Consider the following 20,897-nt stretch of genomic DNA (forward strand, 5'->3'; position numbering starts at 1 on the left):
GCTACTAACGGGATGGGGTGGTCAGGCTCGCTGGCTTGGTTGATGCATGTCATCGTGTCCCAATTGCGTGGATCGATGCTCACGATATCAATCACTTGATTGCGTTGGTCAGACCAGATTATTTACAGACCGCCGTGACATAGCTGAATATTGCTGAGTGCGGCGTTAAACAACAAACAAACCAAACCACACCTACCATACACGAGTGTGGCTTTGAACTTCTTCAGCACCATTCTTCTTCTCCTGCTCGGGAACCTTCAGACATCCATGTGTTCCCAAACATGAATAAAGCTTTACAAAACTTTGATACAGTCCCTCCAAAATCGTTGGCAAAGGTGTATCAGTATGGAAGGGGATCATGTTGAAAAAGACAGACAGACAGTTTTATTTCAGTGAAAGGCCACAGGCCCATAATACATGTTACATCACAAGAACAGATTGAACCGCACATAAAATGTTTACAATTTACAAAACAGGGTTTCTACGTTTATTTATATATTTTAGTAAAGAGCATGGATTTGTTTGGACATTTTCATTACAAATGATGTATATTAGAATGTTTAGGTTTTCTAAATTATGAAAATAAGGAGCGATAAAAATATGTATAACATCATTTCATAATTTACAAACAACAAAACAAGGATTTCATCTTCAACAATAAATTCTCCATTTGTTTGACAATAAGTACGTAACCTTTGCTCGAGAGGGGTATTTGAATATATTCTAGTCTCTATTTGTATACCAAAGTTAAGTTGAACAAGAGAATATTCTAATGTGTTTCGGTTAAGTCTTTCTATGCGAGGCTAAGAACTTTGAATCAACCGTGCTGTTACAGAGAAAAGTACAAGAAGTACAAGACCTACCAAAGACATGTAAATGCATGTGATCTAACCACATAGTCCCAACCTCTTGAACTCTTTTTTTAACAAAGATATTTCTGAATTTCTAGTTTTTATTGAAACCTGAGAACATATATCTACTATGTATAGAGATAACCTCTCCCATTTAGGCTTAAAATATGTATATGTTAATTTTGATTGCGAACCTGTAATTTCCCTTTCGTTTGCCTTTTACGTGGTGAAATGATTTTACTTGACACAATACGATCGGTCATCTCTATGCTTTGTTTTTTTTTTGTTTAACGCCGCAATCGGCAATATTCCAGCTATATGACGGAGGTCGTTAAATAATTGAGTCTGGACAAGACAATCCAGTGATTGACATCATGAGCATCGATCCACGCAAATGGGATACGATGACATGCATCATATAGCTGGAATATTGCTGAGTGCGGCGTTTAACAACAAATCAACCAACCCACCAAACCCTAGAACCTAGAAGGCTAGAACCACCCGATCCAAACACGACACCCAATTCTCATTTAACACGGATCCGACAATGGTTTGCGTCTATCCTGTGATCGCATACACATTCCATCCTCTAAACAGCGGGGCATACCCACCGGGTGCTTCTCTGTAGAGAAGGCAGTTGTGTGGAGTCTTGGCTGGTCCATACCCCAGGACTACACACTCTGGATTGTAGAGACAATGCATGACACAAACGACTTCATCTTCGACCATCAGAAGGCTCATCAATTCAATGTCTCGGGACGATTCCGGCACCTTTAACGTAGCCTCTTTGTCCACAATCTGAGGACTTGCTGGGTCATACACATTGGGCACTGGGAAAGAGAACAAACATTAGATTCTGGCTTTCCGGAACATGGATTAATTCATGTACACAAAGGTCACAAAACACTAGTTCTTATTTTCAACTGGCATTAATGCACATGGGGTACAAAATCCTGGCTTACTCGGGACCACAGTTTTGTTTGTTTGTTGTTTAACGTCGTCCTCAGCAATATTCCATCTGTATGACGGCGGTCTGTAAATAAACGATCCATGACCAGACAATCCAGTGATTGACATCATGAGCAACGATCCACGCAATTGGGATACGATGACATGGACCAACCAAGTCAGTGAGCCTGACCACCCGATCCCGTTAGTCGCCTCTTACGACTAGCATCGTCGCTTTTAACGGCAAGCATGGGTTGCTGAAGTCCTATTCTATCCCGGGATCTTCTCGGGTTTTATATATCAGTTCAACATTGTCATAGGTGCTTATCCAGCTGTACTTACCTGGTTCGCTGTTAGATGTTATTTGACACACGTAATAGTAGAGCTCTTCGCACTCCTTGTCTTGCCACTCATAGCGCTCGTCAATCGCTGTACAGTTCTGGTCATCATCGCCGTTTGGCTGTTCACTTCTCCAGTTGAACCATGTGACGCTATTGCCATCTGTCCACACAAATGATCCCTCAATCGCCAAATCGTTCATGCCAAACCAGGTATATTTATTATTTCTGTAAGTAAGAGAAAAAAACGATTATGCTCAATCTCCTAAAAGACCCGTGAAGATCCGGGGTAGAATAGGTCTTCAGCAACCCATGCTTGCCGCAAAAGGCGACTATGCTTGTCGTAAAAGGCGACTTACGGGATAGGGTTGATGGACATGGTTGATGCATGTCCTCGATCCCAATTGCGTGGATCGATGGTCATGATATTTATCACTGGATTGTCTAGTCCAGACTCGATTGTTTACAGACCGCCGTCATATAGCTGGAATATTGCTGAGTACGGCATTAACCAACACACCATTATAAAACATAAACGCAAATATTCTGCCGAAACACATTCCATTGCGCGTAAAAGGCAAAAAGAGATGAAAATAATATAAATTGATTACTGGCTATTAATGAAAAAGTTGGTTGTATTCCATGGGTATAATTTCAATATAAAATTCAATATATCAGACAATTCAATGGTTGTAATATATTGTGAGAGATCCTATGTTGAAGTGAGTTCCAAGGGATCTTATTTTAAGTATTTAAAGAATCAACCTTCCTTCTGTTTCAGATCCAAATAATATTCAGTACTACAAATAATAAATTATCAGTTGAATCTGAAGATGGTTTTAATAAAACATGTCCAATGAAGACCGTCAGTGACAGCTTTGCAAATCTATTGATGCTGGAGCTGAGTTCGGCTCTTTAAGAAGATTTCCTATGAAAGAGTTTTGTCACTTTCCATTATTTGAAGCAAATATACAACAAATATATTCAATTTACGAACCTGTTGAAGTTGAAGTGAGTTCCAAGGGATCTTATTTTAAGTATTTAAAGAATCAACCTTCCTTCTGTTTCAGATCCAAATAATATTCAGTACTACAAATAATAAATTATCAGTTGAATCTGAAGATGGTTTTAATAAAACATGTCCAATGAAGACCGTCAGTGACAGCTTTGCAAATCTATTGATGCTGGAGCTGAGTTCGGCTCTTTAAGAAGATTTCCTATGAAAGAGTTTTGTCACTTTCCATTATTTGAAGCAAATATACAACAAATATATTCAATTTACGAACCTACGGGACAAAATACTGACGACCAACAGCGTCAAGGAGTTACACGTATCATGTTTTGGAAACATGAATCTCCCAGTGGGGACCCGGGGTAGAATGTGTCCCTAGCACCCCATTGCTGGTCATAAGAGGCGAGCGAATTGGGCAAACTGTTTGCCGTGGGTTGCGCCCGTGTTGGTGGAGGACGGGATGTGGTGGTTGAAGGCACTCGAGCCAGGAACAGTGTTCCTTTCGCCCAACACACCACTTCGACCCTTACTTCACCCAGACGGGTGGTAGGATTGGCCCAAGCCTATCAATCGGCTGGTCATGCCAAGCCTGTGTATGATATTGTGTATGCGCATGTGTGATTTATTTAACTGTATTGTTTGCTCTATGTCTACTACAAATTACCGATGTAGTTAATTGCCTAGAATCTTATGCCAGAAGGCTGTGGCTCATGGGCCAATCTGGTAATGTTGACCTCCGAATAATGTATGTTTCCAATTTCTTATCATGAGCCGAACCAGTCTAAGGAGTTTCTTGTCAAAAACGTCACCCGTCACTGTAGTGGTTCGCTTCTGGTGGAGTGTGCACGGAGACAGCAATCTCTTTTACCAATCTCTAAATTTGCCAATATTGAGGTTGCTGTGTCTGTGCACAGAACATTAAACTCTTGTTCATGACAGGGCTCGTTGTCTGTCCGACATGATCTGATGAAGATATTGCTACAGAATTGGAAGACCAGGCTGTTACCGCAGTTAAACGTTTCATGATCAAGAAGGAGGGTTTCATCACATCTCATGACGTTTGCCAGAACATCCCTTCTCCAGTCAATTAAAGCAGGATATTTCAACATCGGAGTGGATGTGTATGTCCCCAATCCGCTCCGATGCTACAAGTGCCAACATTTCGGTCATGGTAACAAATCCTGTCACAGCTCTGTGGTATGTCATCGTTGTGTTGACAGCCATGAGGCACTGACTGTGAGAAAGATTTGAAGTGTGCTAACTGTGCTAGCCCACATGTTGCTTCATCCAAATCTTGCCCGGTGGCAAAATTGAATCACAAATAATGAAACTTAATTTTGAAAGAAACATGTCCTACCTGGATGGCAATAAACTATTTAAAAATAAGACCACAACCCCATCAACTATTTCCTTCTCCACTGCAGTCTCCCGCTTTGTAGCAACATCATATATTCGTGTCAGACAGACCTGACCTGGGTCAAGTCAGAACAACCTGTTAATACTGTTCAAATCAATCGGCCTATTCCTGCCATCAGTCAATCTAGTTCAGGATCTGAGACTGAGATTCAATCTGAGAAACAGTCTCAAACGTCTGTGAAACAACCAGTTCATCTGACAAAAATGAAAGAAAAAATTGAATAGAAAACGGCCATCTATCGTTCCTTTACAGAACCCCCTTGGGCCTCTGGACATGGAGGTTACTCTGTCCTCACAGGACAGGCGGAGGAGTAGTTCCTCCTCACAATCACGCGAGCGATCTCCAATTGAGCCACCATGAATCAATCGTCCAATATAATGCAATGGAATTGCAGGGGACTTAGGCATAATTTTAACGAGATACAATTAGTGATACAGAATGTTCAACCGTCAGCATTTTGTCTTCAATAAACATACCTAAAAACTACAGATCAGTTTAACTTAAGACAGTACAATGACAATTATTCCTTTTCTTCTCCGGGAGATAAAGCAACAGGAGGCTCTACTATCTTGATGTGACAGGGGATCATACATAGCCCCTTTTCTCTTAATATGAATCTTCTGTTAATACCAATACTATTGCTGTTCGTCTGACTCTGCACATTGCTTTTACGCTGTGCTCTTTGTGTATCCCTCCTTCTTCTGATCTTTGACAGTCTGAGCTTCAAAAACTGTATGACCAGATCCCAAAGCCCTGCATCATCATGGGTGATCTCAACGGACACAACCAGCTATTGGGAAGTGCAAATACTAATCTTAAAGGGAAAATCATTATGGAATATATTTCTGACAACCTATGTATGTTTAATGATGATTCCATCGCTTATATACATCCAGCCGCTGGAACGTATTCTGCCCTCGATCTGTCACTCACAGACTCAACCTTGTATAATGAATTTGAATGGTTGGTCCATGATGACCTCTGTTGGAGTCATCACTTCCCAACCATTCTTAAAAGTATTAACCCTACTGATGACCCACCTTCATCAAGGTGGAACTTTACCTAGGCAGATTGGTCATTATAATTGATACAATGTATTGACATCTTTAAAACATGACCTTTTCAAGAATATCCCAGATCCGATACAGTTGTTTTCGGACGAACTAAATGACATTGCTGACCAAACAATTCTTAAGTCCTCGGCGAATCCTCAAATTCATAAACCATGGTTTACTACTGAATGCAAACAGGCCAGAACGTGTCGGTAGAAAGCAGAAATATATTTTCGCAGACATCCTACGGTCCATGATTAAGCTAAAGTTAAAATCACAAATGCCAAGGCTCGATGCGCTTTTAAACAGAATAAGCGTCAATCGTGGATGAACTATGTCTCAAAAATAAATTGTGGTTCAGAAAATAAAAGGCAAAGGTTCCAAATCTTCTGTTGACCATCTTAAGGACAGTGATCAATCATTAACTGATAAAGACATCACCAATACACTTTGTAAAACACTTGCCAAACATTCTTCATCATCTGATTATGTCCCTGAATTAAAAAAATATATCAGAAACAACAGGGGAAGACAAAAATAAATTAACTGTGAAGACTACAATGAAGTCTTTTCTTTACATGAGCTACAAACTGCCCTTGGGCAAGATCATGATACAGCAACAGGGGCTGACAATATCCACTGCCAGCTATTGAAGCATTTGCCTGAATCATGTCTCATAATCGTTTTATATATATTTGATCAAATATGGACATGAGGGAATTTTCCCTATACCAAAGCCTGGTTGTAATCATACGATCCCTCTAATTGCCAGCCTATATCTTTAACCAGGTGTGGCTGTAAAACCATGGAATGAATGGTAAATAACAGATCAGTTTGGTATTTGGAAACCAACAATCTTATCAGAAAAATTCAATGTTGTTCCCGCAAAAATAGAAGTACCACTGATCATTTAGTACGATTAGAATCCTTTGTTAAAAATGCTATTGTAAATAAAAAACACATAGTATCAATATTCTTTGATTTCGAGAAAGCATACGATACTACTTGGAAGCATGGCATTTTTAAAGGATTTACATGACTTTTGTTTGAGAGGTCGTTCGCCTCATTTTATATCGCAGTTTTTGACCGACAGGCAATTTCAAGTCAGAGTGGGTTCAACCCAGTCTGATCATTATAATCAGGATCAACGTGTCCCACAAGGAAGTATTTTGTCTGTCACACTATTCAGTATCAAGATAAATAGTCTTTCAAAAGTTTTAAGCGATACAGTAGATGGATCGCTATTTGTGGATGATTTTTATATTTCTTGTAAAAATATGCATACTATTGAGAGACAGCTACAACTTTGCCTCAATAAAATACATAAATGGTCGCTTGGCTTCAACTTTTCCAAAGCTAAAACTAATTGTTTCTATTATTTCTGCAGAAATTATAGACCGCACAAGGATCCAGAACTATTTTTATCTGGCAATCCCATCAAAGTGGTCGAAGAGGCCAAGTTTCTAGGACTTATTTTCGACCGACATCTCACATTCTTGCCACATATTAAATATCTAAAAGGTAAATGCCTGAAAGCACTTACTGAAAGTCGTATCAAACACTTAATGTAGAGGAGATCAGAAACCCCTTCTACATCTGAACAGATCCCTCATTAACTCAAAACTGGATTATGATTCCATCATTTATGGTGCAGACTGTAAAAGTAACTTACAGAAATTGGATTCAATACATCCTCAAGGCTTGAGGCTCTGTCATTGGATCTTTCCGAACCTCTCCTGTAGACAGTTTGTATGTGGAGGCTGATGAGCCTTCGATCAAAAAACGTCTTCTTAAACTCTCATTACAATATGTTACAAAATTACACTGAAATCCTTCAAAACCAGATCATAAGTGTGTTTACCATCCTGTTTCTGAAGTATTGTTTCAGTCTAAACCTACACTTGTTCTACCTTTTGGGATCAGAATTAAGCCACATATGGTGGCAGCTAACATAGATCTTGATATTATCACGACATATCAGCTGTTGTCTACACCCCCTTGGCAACTAGTCAAACCTTGCTAATTTTAGAAAATCCGAAACAAACCAATTAATCTTCCAACAGGAATACATTCATTTGAGATCCAAATATGATTCTCACCACTCTATTTTCACTGATTGGTCCAAGGATGGTGGCAAAAATGCTAGTGCCAATGTCGTTGGATCAACAATTATATCTTCTAGAATACCAGATAATAGCTCCTTATTCACCACAGAAGCCAAGGCTATCCTAACAGCATTGGACTATATTCAGCACCAGAAACAATGCAAACAATTTATCGTATTCTCCAGTTCATTGTCTTGCCTACAGACACTACAAAAATGTCAACTCTACTGATCCACTGGTTCTTGATATTTAAGAATATATAATAATCTTGCAACAGGCCAATACGACTTTGTCTTTTGTTTGTTACCCAGCCATGTTGGAATCGTTGGTAACACAACGGCTGATGCTGCAGCTAGGGCAGCACTCAACAAATCTGTGACACAACTTCTTCTTCCATACAGTGACTATAAGGCTGTTATCAGATGTTACATCAGAGATCAAATGCAGAAGAAGTGGGACACCCAAGAGGTTATAAATAAATTACATACAATAACACCAAATATTGGTTATACCTACTTAGGCTGTCAGTCCAGATTTGATGAGGTCATATCATGACGATGTCGTATTGACCATACACGATATCCTCATGTCTATTTATTAAATGGTGAGGATCCTCCATTCTGTATCCCTTGTGATGAAAGATTCACGGTCAAGCATGTCTTGCTTGACTCCATTGATTTTTCCATCATAAGGGATAACTATTTCAAAGTTTCAAGGCTCAAGGATCTTTTTAACAATGTCAGCTCTCATTTAATTCTCGGGGGGTTTTTTAAACAGAATTGTTGAATACATTTTGGAACGTGTTAATTAATAATATGATCTTATTAATATTGGTGGAATAAATTGTATAACTTAGACTGTTAGTGGCTGTACCCTCGAAGGGGTTTGAAGTAGTATGTAAGGATTGTTCCACGGATATGATACATAAGACCACGTCATTCAACATTATTTTTATTACTGCCCCGGTTATAATCGTAGAGTGTGTGTTTCTTTAATTCGGCTAAATTTGCCAATAATCGCCAACACCTGAAGGGATAATGTAAATCCTTCTGGGGTCCATGAAGGAAGCTAAAGTACTGTAAATCCCCATGGTCCCTACTATGGTGATCGAACTTCAGTTGCTGGCGATCTTTTGCCCTTTTTTATAATGTATTGTTATGTATAGTTATCTATTGGTTGGTTGGTTTGTTGTTTAACGCCGGACGCAGCAATATTCCAGCTCTATGACGGCGGTCTGTAAATAATCGAGTCTGGACAAGACAATCCATTGATTGACATCATGGGCATCGATCCACGCAATTGGGATCGATGACATGCATCAACCAAGTCAGCGAGCCTGACCACCCTATCCCGATTCAGCCGTCTTTAAACCTCGTCCCACAGGAGCGCAATGAGACTGAGGGCAGGCCACTGCATGGTTCTGATGCCATTCTGCTGGAGGAAGTCTCTTGTTGCTTTCACAGTGTGGGCACGGGCGTTATCATGCGGAAACTCGTGGTTGCGGCGACGTGCCAAATGAGGTATGGCATGTGGTCTCAAGACTTGATCAATGTACTGAGCTGCTGTGACACCATTGCCTCTCCCTGGACCGATGTTCTGGAAGACAACAGGGCCGACCCTCTGTGCAAGACCAATTCCACACCACACAACGATGCTCCGACCATCCCACGAGTCTCTCTCAACAACACAAGCATCCGAATAACGTTCCCCACGGCGTCGCCAGACTCTCTCTCTGCCTTCTGCTGTTGAGATACAGTAATGGCTCTCGTCTGAGAAGAGGACTCTTCTCTACTGCTGGTGGCGCCAATGCTGGTGCCGTGTTGCCCACAAAAGACGGTCCCGGCGATGACGTGGTGTCAGAATGGGTCCTCGGTGTGGCCTGTGACATTGGAGGTGTCTGCTCGTCAATCGTCGACGCACGGTGTCCGCACTAGTGTGTCGCTGGTGTGCCCCCATGGTCTGTTGAGCAGTTTCCGTATCAGTAACTAAGCGATCTTGAAGATGCTGTCGCACAATCTGACGATCCTGACGTCGGGTGGTAACCCTTGGTCTTCCACTCATCACTACGTGGTCGGTCATCTGTAGTGTTGGTGGTCTGGTACCGTTGCGGGAGCCTGTATATGGTCCTTACGTGGACTTAAAATGCATTGGCTACTTGCCGGGCGGTTTGTCCAGCTTTGCAATCGTCCAAGGGCTTGGTGTCGCTGATTTCTTGACAATCTTGGCATGTGGTAGCAATTCAATAACGAATGAATGTTATCCGATCTGGGTGGATATTTATAGGGCAAGAAATGGGGGAACGCATGTGCATTTCAATTTGCACGGAACTCACGTGCATCGGGTTACCATGGCCGTAGCCGTAATTCGTTTGGGCGATCGGTTTTATTGTCATCTGCTTTTTTTTTTTATCATCAAATTTCATTTTAACGGACAAGGTAATGTTAACTTTTAGAAACTTTGACAAAAAATTACCCAGATATTTAAATGACAACTTTTCATGCAATGTTACTTGGGTGACGTTTCTTTTGCGGTTCAGTATATATATATATATGATAAGACCAGTTATCTTACTGTTGACTGGCTTTTATAGTTTACATATATTTCTTATGTATACCTTTGATAGTCACGATATGGCTGAAATACTGCTGATGTGACTTTAAATTTTACCTCACACACACAAACTCAAAACTGAATTAAAGGGTTGAATATAAGTCTGTGCGAATAAGGAACACACACAGATAAATATACTACTCAAAACAAGTTAAAGAACACCCAAACGTGGAAGGCAATGTGTTATGTGACCTTTGATTGTCCTTGATGTAGTCCTGTTGTTTGTCAGTTTCTATCTTCACCAGTGTCCCACCATTCGTCTCGCACACATTCAGAGCGTCCACCCAGTTCAGCTGGTCACGTGACACGGCGAGGCAGGGGTAAAGTTCAGGGTCATTTGAAGTCACGCCTTCCAGGGGGCAATACGAATCTGAAGATAAAATCGACGTTATAGTGTAGGATTAACCAAACATCTCTGGTCAATATTCCATCTATGTGACGGCGGTCTGTAAATACTCGAGTCTGGACCAGACGAGACAGTGATTGACATCATACGCATCGATCTACGCAATTGGAATCGATTACATGCATCAACGAAGTCAGCAAGCCTAACCACCCGATCCCGTCATTTCTCAATGGTGTTAGGGTAACCATCTGTTAGAGCCATCTGCATCATGCAGACAACAGACAAAGTGGTGTTTGAAAGACCTGAACCAAACTTTACTGGATTGCCCCATTACCCTTTAAATGTTACACAAACGCTGAAACTGTGGATAGGTTGGTCAAATGGCGGCCTACGTTTATGTAGGTTTTACGTTTATTATGAATAGAATATTATTAGGAACCGACAATCTTTTACGACATGCTGACGAAATAATCTTGCTTCACATGTACATTACACATACTATGGATCAGAATCAACAATACATTAACGTTTTTATAGTGATGGAGGCACAAAACGAATGAAACAAACGCATGAAAGCGTGCAATGAAGGTTAAAAGCTTAAGTAAATCAAGTAAATTTCGTTAAACTAGTCCTACCATGACTGCACCATGCAAATTGATTGAAAGTTGGGAAAAACAATGAGTACTTATGGCGGTTGCGAATGATTTGAAGAATACAGTATAGAAACAGTTGGTTTGATTAATATGCCTTTAAGTGGTCAACAGTTGCTGTAGAATAACCCACATAACGACACTGTGTTATAAGTACGCAAATAATCAATGAACACACGGTAAACCAGCAATATTTTGTGTGTTGGTGTTTGTGCAAGGCTGGGAAATAAGGGAACACAGGTTTGCAATTCCGGCCCCAAGGGAAGGAGATTGTATTTCATGTAGTGCAAGGGGGCACGGGTGGCCCAGTCGTCTAAGGCGATACGATTCGCTGTGCAGAGTTGCGTCGATTGGGAACGCCAGAAACCTATGATTGTGGGTTTGAATACCTGTTCGCCCCAATTATGTTTCTAGGTGTGTAAGCACCATACCCATGCTCGTGGGTTTCAACGAAGTGATAAACGTCTGAGACCTGCATCATTTTGGGCTTTCCTCCCACATTAAGCTGCCACGCCGTGATATAACTGGAATAGTTTTAAAAGCGGCGTTAAGCCAACCTCACTCACTCTTGTAGTACATGTTACAAGTTCGCCATGGTAAGACCGACGAATAAGAGAGGTAATTAAGACGGTAACATCACTTTCATTTTAAAACAGTACATTAAAGTGCATTAAAAATTGGTGTAAAATTAAGTGTACGTAAAGGTTTGGGGTTAGAGATTTGAGCAAGAAGCAGGATCCCCATGGGCACCAAATGTGCAGCCATTCTTGTGGATCTGTTTCTTTATGTATATGGATCGGAATTTCTGCTCGGCTTGGCAAAGTCAAAACAAGGTAATTTGGCCAAGACGTTTAACTTGAGCTTCAGGTATATCGATCATCTGATATCGTTCAATAACAATCAAATAGCCAATTCTCTTCCACTGATTTACCCACCTGAACTAGAAATAAAGGAGACCAGTGAGAACGCCTCATCTGTTTCATATTTAGAGCTTCAGAGTGACAAACCCAAGACTGTATGACAAGAGGGATGACTTCAACTTTCCAACTGCCCCTTCATGTCGAGCAATATTCCAGCAGCTCCAGCCTTTGGCGTTTACACGTCACACCTTTTGAGATACAATCGAGCATGCTTTCTGCCAAGGTTTCAAAGAGCGTCCTGTGAATCTTGCTCAGAAGTTGTTTGTTCAAGGTTACAACTTTCAAGGCCTCAGTAAAGCTTTCAAAGGGTTTTATGGAAGACATGTGGAGGACATTTCCAAATGTGACGCACCAGTGACAAAAATGATGCCCGATGCAGTTCTCTATTTTGACTTGTACCATATGTTCCCGTGTTTGTTTTAGGTGAACAATTGACATGCCTTTGCATGCTTTTGCTTCCTCCTCCACCGATGGGGCAGGATACGCTAATGTTTTCGCGAACTCCTGGTACCGTCACTATTTGACAGTTCTTCCTAAACACATGCTTATGACATAACATGAATCATACTATTGACTTTATGCAGAGATTTCCATAGGGTTTTGTTGCTTTATTAGAATTCGGTACGAGTCGGGCTTTATCCCTGTCGCTGTGAAACTACTCGGATAACGCGTTGTTTCTTTGCTGTACAGGGCTTAAGCAGTGAAACTTCACGGATAACCTTGCACCACTGTGGCCGAAGGAAGCGAACTACATGGAAAACGCGATACTGCCCTGCATCGCTGACTCTTATCACATCGTTTGAACACCCCCGTTCCCGTTGTTCCTCTCCACAAGGGTTGTACGGGTGGCCAAGTCGTCTAAGTCGTCGAATCCCGGTTCGCCCTGATTATGTTTCTAGGTTTGTCAGCACCATACCCGTGCTCGTGGGTCCCACCGAAGTGGTAAACGTCTGAGACCTGCATCACTTCCGGCTTTCCTCCCACATTGAGCTGACACGCCGTGTTATAACTGGAATAGTGTTGAAAGCGGCGTTAAGCCAACCTCACTCACTCACTCCTATCCACAGGCCACGTTTGCAAACGCAGCCGTGTTAAAGTCAACACTAATATTCCGGGTACGACTGACAGACATGCATCACTTCGTACGAGTTTATAGCTACCAGGGACAGCCTTCTTAAGACGTTTTCAATAAATATATGATATCCAATTACATTTGATTGATTATCTACAACAACCGCCATGGTTGATTAAGTATGTCGAAATAAGTACCACATAACGATGAATAATACAGTTTATTTTGCCCCTCAAGTCTAACGATCTGTATTAACTAGTTAACCAGTCATCGATTTGGCATCAACGTGAATTCCTTAACAAAAGAAAAAATTTAATGACAGGCTGCATATCATATTCTCATGAACACGATCAGTAAATAAATGATAATTATTATTGTTTTCATGACATATAGGATTTGCCATACTTTTTGATGCGAATTGGGTGGGTTGCGGGTGCTACGAGGAGGGCAGGGCATGTTTACCCTTTTCACGAACACCTGGTGTCATTGTTTTTAAGTGAGTCATTCACATACCTTTAACCGCTACCCCAAACCTCCCATCCTCCCTTCACTCTACGACCCGTGAAGATTCCGGGGTAGAATAGGTCTTCAGCAACCCATACTTGCCATAAAAGGTGACTATGCTTGTCGTAAAAGGCGACAAACGGGATCGGGTGGTCAGGCTCTCTGACTTGGTTGATGCATGTCATCGATTCCAATTGCGTGGATCGATGCACATGACAATAATCACTGGATTGTCTGGTCCAGACTCGATTTATTTACCACCGTCATATGGCTGGAATGTTGCTGAGTGCTGCGTTAAACAACAAACCAACCAACCAACCAACCCTTCACTCTACACCCCCTTTGGGGATTCTGGGTTATACCAGGTCCCTAGAAATCTCAGCTTGATGTTCGATGTGACTGTTTAACATATGATTTATAGTAGCTGATATTGCTATATAAATACTGTTTGTTTCTTGTTTAACCCTGCACTCAGCAATATGACAGATGTATGACGGCGGTTTGTGCATATTCAAGTCTTGGCCTGACAATCCAGTGATTGACATCATCAGCATCGACCTACTCAAATGCGATACGATGACATGCTTCAACCAACTCAGCGAGTCTGACCACATGGCCCCGGAAGTTGCCCAAGCCTGGTTGCCGCTGAGGAGGTTACCAAGATTGGATTAATGTACATGCCGCTGGATTATACATGCAAAGGAGGCCTAAAACGACATTAAAAATAAAGTGAGTCCTATTGATTTGCTTAACATAAATCAAAACATGATTCTATGTGTGGTTGTCCTGGTACTAGTATTCATATGTTTGTCCTCCGTCTCCACGGGAATAGGCTTCGTCTGGAATTAACCATACAGATAAACGTCCTAATGTAATACACACATCAGCGGTACTATTGTTTCCTCTGCCACACGCGTCTATAATTCAACACACTTGAAGCTCTCAGACAGTGACTCTGTTAACTTGACAGCAAAATTTCATCTCTCACAACGCTGTGTTTCTCATTGAGTCAATTTGAAATAATCAATCCTGCCTCGCGGCTCGCTTCCCGTACATCAACTTTAACACCGTAGGTCAGTTAGAGACATCGATAATTAGTCGACTTTATATTACTGTGTACCATAGCCATGTTAATTTATAGGAAACTGGAGAGAGTGGTTCTTACACAGGGCCGACCGAAATAGAACTAGAAATAAGGACACTTTCCTGTCGTGACGGAAACGTCAAAGAGTACGAGTCATGTCTCACTAATAAAAAACCCAATGTTGAACTAGTTTGTCTTAATTCAATCGTAGCTTTCATACCCAATCAAAGTTATTCAACATGTAGGATTGGAAACTATTCTACATGTAGGAATGAAAACATATTCTACATGTAGGAATGAAAGCTATTCTACATGTAGGAATGGAAACTATTCTACATGTAGGAATGAAAGCTATTCTACATATAGGAATGGAAGCGTATTCAACATGTAGGAATGGATGCGTATTCTACATGTAGGAATGGAAACTATTCTACATGTAGGAATGTCACTCCTTATAAATAAATATAAATGGCAAAAACCAAAGTCTAAAAAATGTCCGTTTCAATATTGAAACGTTTTTCATCAAAACGAACCTTCACCATTCTGAGTTCATTACTGCCTGATTTGCGTAAATCTCACCGTTGGCGCTTGATGGGACAAGGTACGACCACAGTAAATAACGACACAGCATGAGGTATGTACTATTGGTTCTCTTACGTACATGTACCTGTGTGTTGCTGTTATGTATTGAGCTGTAGATTCTTCAAGGTTACAAGGGTGCATGCTGGGTGTGAACATCAATATGTCCCTCGGCAGCTCTTGAAGCACTCTCTGATGACGACGAATGTGTGAGGCTTGATATAGCCCACACTGAGTACTCAAAGACATCACCCCCTTATTGCTCTTAAGCTGTATAAGAACAACATATGACAACATTCAACAACGCGTCAGTCGATGATTGACTGTGTATTCCTTAGAAAATAGTTTCAAAGTCGACATTCAAATAAACAACCCCATTTTTATTGCGTGGCTTTTTAGGTTTTGCTGGAACATTGCCACCGCTTCAACGCGCATTTTGTTTGTTTCTGTTCAGTTTAGGATCGATTTCTGTTGCAATGAAGTGAGGTGAGGTGAGGTGAAATTGGGTTTAACGTCGCGTCCAAGGTTATTGCACTTATATAGCGACGTGCATGCACGTGTGTGTGTGGCTGATTGTACTAGTCCGGACTGATGCCGATTTATAGTGCTAGGACACTGAGATACAATGCCGCTGTTTAACATGAATACCCCACTCAGACACAGTATACTGACTCCGAGCCGATCAGTCCTTGTTTTATCCCCTAAATGCCGAGTTTTTGGTATAACGCGGCCGGGGATCTCCGGGCGGACGCTCTACCACTAGACCACTAAGGCGGTTTTGTAATGAAGAAAGTTTTGATATATTCACATATAATGCACAAACAACTATGAAAGGTAGGCGGGGTATTTACATTCTATACAGCAGTGGGTTTGAACAATGCAGACGCTTATTACATTACATCATACAATGTACATTTTTTCGTCCCTTTTGTCAGATGACAAGCCATATGGACAGCCAGTCTACACACCTAATAAGATTGAACTTTGCAAAGCTATTGAGGACTCCTTAGACAATTCTTATTACGTCAATACTGTCTATGCTACGGACACTAATTAGATCTAATTACTCACGCATTAGATCTTACTGAGTGAGTGAGGTTTTACGCCGCTTTTAGCAATATTCCAGCAATATCACGGCGGGGGACACCAGAAATGGGCTTCACACATTGTACGTATCGGGATTCGAACATGCGATCGCAACTTGATGAAGTCATATATTGAACGACGTATTTTTTAGAGGGAAGTGTCAAGTGAGATGTTCCCCATTGATGTAGCTGGACAACGCAGATGGTTTATTCTCCCTGCTGTGTTTTATTGTACAAAAAACAACGACCACGAGTCGTTTATTTCTTAAATATAGTCCAACTGACGAAATACGTATAATTTCAATTTATTTCTTTTTCAATTTTAACATTTCTTAGATGAGTGGGCTATTATACGCACCAAAGTGCTCACATTCGGCGCAATATTTTCGCATTGTTCGAAGGAAGGAGCATGCGTACTGAATGATTCAGCTGTTGTAACTTGGCCAGTTAAGTATCTTTGTAATCACCTACGTGCTCCAAACAATGACGTCATCTCGTATCGTTCGTACAGTTCACATCCCAGTAAAATGTCTCGAAAATGACACAATAAATGATACACCGCGAGTATCGACATCGCCTTCTAGCTCTCGTTCAGCAAAGCGAAATTGCGAGATTTGCTTAGTGAATTGGCGATTTATTAACTTCCGAAACAGCACTATGCTCTTCAAAATATTAAAACGTCAACATCAGATATTAACCAGTCTCGATTATCTGCCGAAACATATTCCATTGGGCGTGAAAGGATCAAGATGGCGACCTTGTTCCATGTTTATTGTTCAATTCTGTAGACAGATACAGGTTAATTGAATGGTTCGAAATTGGGTGATGCTTGACACAGTGTTACATTGTTGCAAGTATGCTTTTAGCGTGTATATATATATAATTTTATAGGGAACACACAATACGTATTTTGTAACTGCTACGGGAAACATGACCCGTATGAGTGTGTGTGTATGGTTTAACGCCGCTCTTAGCAACATTCCAGCAATATCACGGCGGGGGACACCCGAAATGGGCTTGATACATTGTACCCATGTCGAGAATCGAACCGGGGTCTTCGGCGTGACGAGCGAACGCTTTGATTACCAGGTTACCCGACCGCTCCCTGACCCGTATGAAACTCGCCACAGTGTTATCGATATATCGCACGTCTTTCAATTTTACCGTGTATTGCTAAAACACACGTCATGACAACTAATGCAAGCTTAATATTATCTTAGCATTTCTTTCTATTCCATTCGTCAAAGATGTTTTCTTTGATTAGTACCTTGGGTATTTGGTTTGGATTTAAGGGTATATTCGGGAATATTCCCTGTCTTTTTCGCCATATTGTCATCATTGTTCACTCATGTTATGGTGACAACTTCAAACAACAGGACAGTTTTCACAGTTATTAACATGCTAATTACATCACACCACTGTCAGATTCAGTAGGAAATTTATATGTTTTTGTTCATGTCACTTTTAAGAGACCGTTGAGAACTAAATCAAAGTTGGAATTTCACAACGGAAATCAAATTTCTTATTGTAGAGTATTAATGAACGGTACTTGATTTAAAGTTCTCATTGCACAGTATTAATGAACGCGTACTTGAAATAAAGTTCTCATTGCACAGGATTAATGAACGGTACTTGAATTAAAGCTCTCATTGCATTGTATTAAAGAACAATATTTGAATTATAGAGTAGGTCAGGACAAATATATATATATATATATATATATATATATATATATATATATATATATATATATATATATATATATATTGCATGGATCGATGCACGTGATGTCAATCAATTGATGGTCTGGTCCAGACCATTGATTATTTACAGACCTCCGTCATATAGCTGGAATATTGCTGAGTGCGTCGTTAAACAACAAAAAAAACAAAAAAACAATCCTACAAAGCGACAAACGGGAGCGGGTGGTCAGGCTCGCTGACTTGTTTGATCCATCACATCGCATCCAAATTACGTAGATCCATGCTCATGATGTCAATCTTTTGTCCAGACTCAAATAATACAGACCGCCGTTAAACAACAAACAACAAACACATCTAAAGTGTCTTAAAACTAAAAAAATGTGAAAATTCTTTTTTAACATACCTGTGACGTAGAGCCAAGAAGTGAAAGTAATAACGAGACATGTGACAGCGTCCTTCATCTTCGCGAATGCCTTTCACTCTGCAACGAAGGCACCGTCACATCCAAATATAACAAAGTACGAAGCACAAAGAGAAATCTACAATTAACCTATGATCAATGAACCAGTGAAAAACATCGTCTCGGTGTGATTTTACTGCGGTATTGAGAAACGTTTGGTCGATAGGAAACAATGATTTCACCGTCACCAACCATCATCGGGATTGACGTGATCAATATATGTGCCCTAATAAACAAAGCAGTTGAGTGTCCTCGTTAAGAATGTTTAAAAGTTATTGTTTTTTTATCTTACATAAAACAAGTCAATGCTTTCTGTCATTGTTACATCTAGTGATTACATTTTTGCTCAGTCATTGCTACAGCATTTGGTGTTTACTTACTTTCTCAGTCATTGCTACAACATTTGGTGTTTACTTACTTTCTCAGTCATTGCTACAACATTTGGTGTTTACTTCCTTTCTCAGTCATTGCTACAGCATTTGGTGTTTACTTACTTTCTCAGTCATTGCTACAACATTTGGTGTTTACTTCCTTTCTTAGTCATTGCTACAGCATTTGGTGTTTACTTTCTTGTTTTCCCCATTTTAATTCAGTTTATGATGTTACGTAGTTTTACATAGTGAGCGAGTGAGTGGGTGAGTTGGGTTTAACGCCGCTTTTAACATTACGGCGTGTCAGCTTAATGTGGGAGGAAGGCCCGAAGTGATGCAGGTCTCAGACGTTTACCACTTCGGTGAAACCCACGAGCACGGGTATGGTGCTGACAAACCTAGAAACATAATAGGGGCGAACCAGGATTCGAATCCACAAACATAGTTTTCTGGCGTGCACAGCGAACAGCTTTAGACGACCCCCCCCCCCCCAGTTTTACATAGAGTTACATGACATGTAAAATACTTATTAGGTGTAGGTTAGTACCTATACAACAGACAACAAATCTTAGTTGGCTACAGGTGTACAACAATGTTCACAAATAGTGAAAATAGTAGGCAACTTTTGCCATGCTTATTGGGGTCACCGTTATCTAAGTGTGAAGCTAAATCCTTACAGCTCATTAGTAGAAATTGTTCAAGTAAAACAGAGACATATTAACTAGACAATTCATTTGCCAATTTTTTAGCACTTTCTGTGAAACTGTCATATCACATTGTTTTTGTGTACAAGTGATTTCTCTATCCGAAATATATCGATTAAAGTCTTCAGAACGTTTTCAAGTGACAATTTGTTTTTCTTAATACTCGATATATGTATATGTGATGTGATTTAACAGAATGTTGGAGTTGTACCCAATAAAAACAGAGTATCTTGTAAATGTAAATTGTTTTGTACATTTTGCATTCAGAAAACATTCATCTTTGGCCCAAAACTCTTTAACGTGCTCCAAATCCCAATATACACGAAGTCAGGATTCAGTATCAGTTTCACAGAATGAATGAACACAGATCATCATTTAAACAATTCTTTCTTTGTATAGATGATGCGATGAATAAATTCATATTGAAAGTCAAGAATTTTTTACATTTTTTTGTACATATTTTGTGTACATCTGATAAAATCTTTCTTCCATGATATATCTAAGTCAAGAATGGTCACATACTGTTGGCAGATTTGCTGTAGTTATAGTCTTATCATAAAAAAATACATCTGGAGCCTTTAGGCGCTACAAGTAAGTCCATCAAAGTTGAATTTTAATTTGATTAGTTTTGATAACATCTTTCCAGGATTTTGGTATGTTCAGTAGAACCTGGTAATAGTCAATAATTGTGCCTTTAATTTGGTATTTTCTTTTAAGTTCATTGAAGGGCAGTATATCATATTTATTACAGAGATCTTAAATATTGTAAATTCCCTTTAAAAAACAATTCCTTAAAATGAAATCAGTTTTTTTTTAAATGTTTTTTTTAACAAATGTTTGTGGAGTTAGTTTTGTATCTTCTATACAGTGTTCCTCAAGAAGCCAAAACATCTCTCCAGGAAGGGTTAGCTAAGTGTATACAGTTTTCAATATTGGCCCCAAGTAGGAATATGTTTTTAGTGGAATGAATGAATGAATATTATTTTACGCCGCATCAGCAATTTTCCAGCTATTCACAGCGAAAGTGGAAAGATGCTAGGGTTATTATAGCTTTTGTTTTAAATATGTATTTCTTAGAACTGACAG

At 40.1% G+C, this 20,897-nt stretch overlaps 1 protein-coding gene across 1 annotated transcript; it reads right to left on the minus strand.

Moving 5' to 3' along the window:
- Nucleotides 1-1,357: 1,357 nt before the first annotated feature.
- On the minus strand, nucleotides 1,358-18,761 carry LOC139455816 (lectin BRA-3-like). The gene is made up of 4 exons (XM_071237363.1): nucleotides 18,680-18,761; nucleotides 10,526-10,703; nucleotides 2,142-2,365; nucleotides 1,358-1,681 (listed from the first exon to the last, which is right to left on the minus strand). The coding sequence occupies exons 1-4, from the start codon at nucleotides 18,735-18,737 to the stop codon at nucleotides 1,410-1,412; spliced, it is 732 nt and encodes a 243-aa protein (XP_071093464.1). The 5' UTR covers nucleotides 18,738-18,761; the 3' UTR covers nucleotides 1,358-1,409.
- Nucleotides 18,762-20,897: the final 2,136 nt, after the last annotated feature.

Source organism: Haliotis cracherodii, unplaced genomic scaffold, assembly GCF_022045235.1.
Source record: "Haliotis cracherodii isolate W230 unplaced genomic scaffold, xgHalCrac1.p SCAF_11, whole genome shotgun sequence".
NCBI lineage: Eukaryota > Metazoa > Mollusca > Gastropoda > Lepetellida > Haliotidae > Haliotis > Haliotis cracherodii.

What these genes read in the sequence shown, in the direction of transcription:
- LOC139455816 (XM_071237363.1), bottom strand. Translation starts at nt 18,737, where the DNA reads ATGAAGGACGCTGTCACATGTCTCGTTATTACTTTCACTTCTTGGCTC. An exon ending in TTCTTGGCTCTACGTCACAG is followed by an intron (nt 10,704 to 18,679) that starts GTATGTTAAAAA and finishes TTTTATCTTCAG; the next exon opens with ATTCGTATTGCCCCCTGGAA. An exon ending in TACATCAAGGACAATCAAAG is followed by an intron (nt 2,366 to 10,525) that starts GTCACATAACAC and finishes TCTTACTTACAG; the next exon opens with AAATAATAAATATACCTGGT.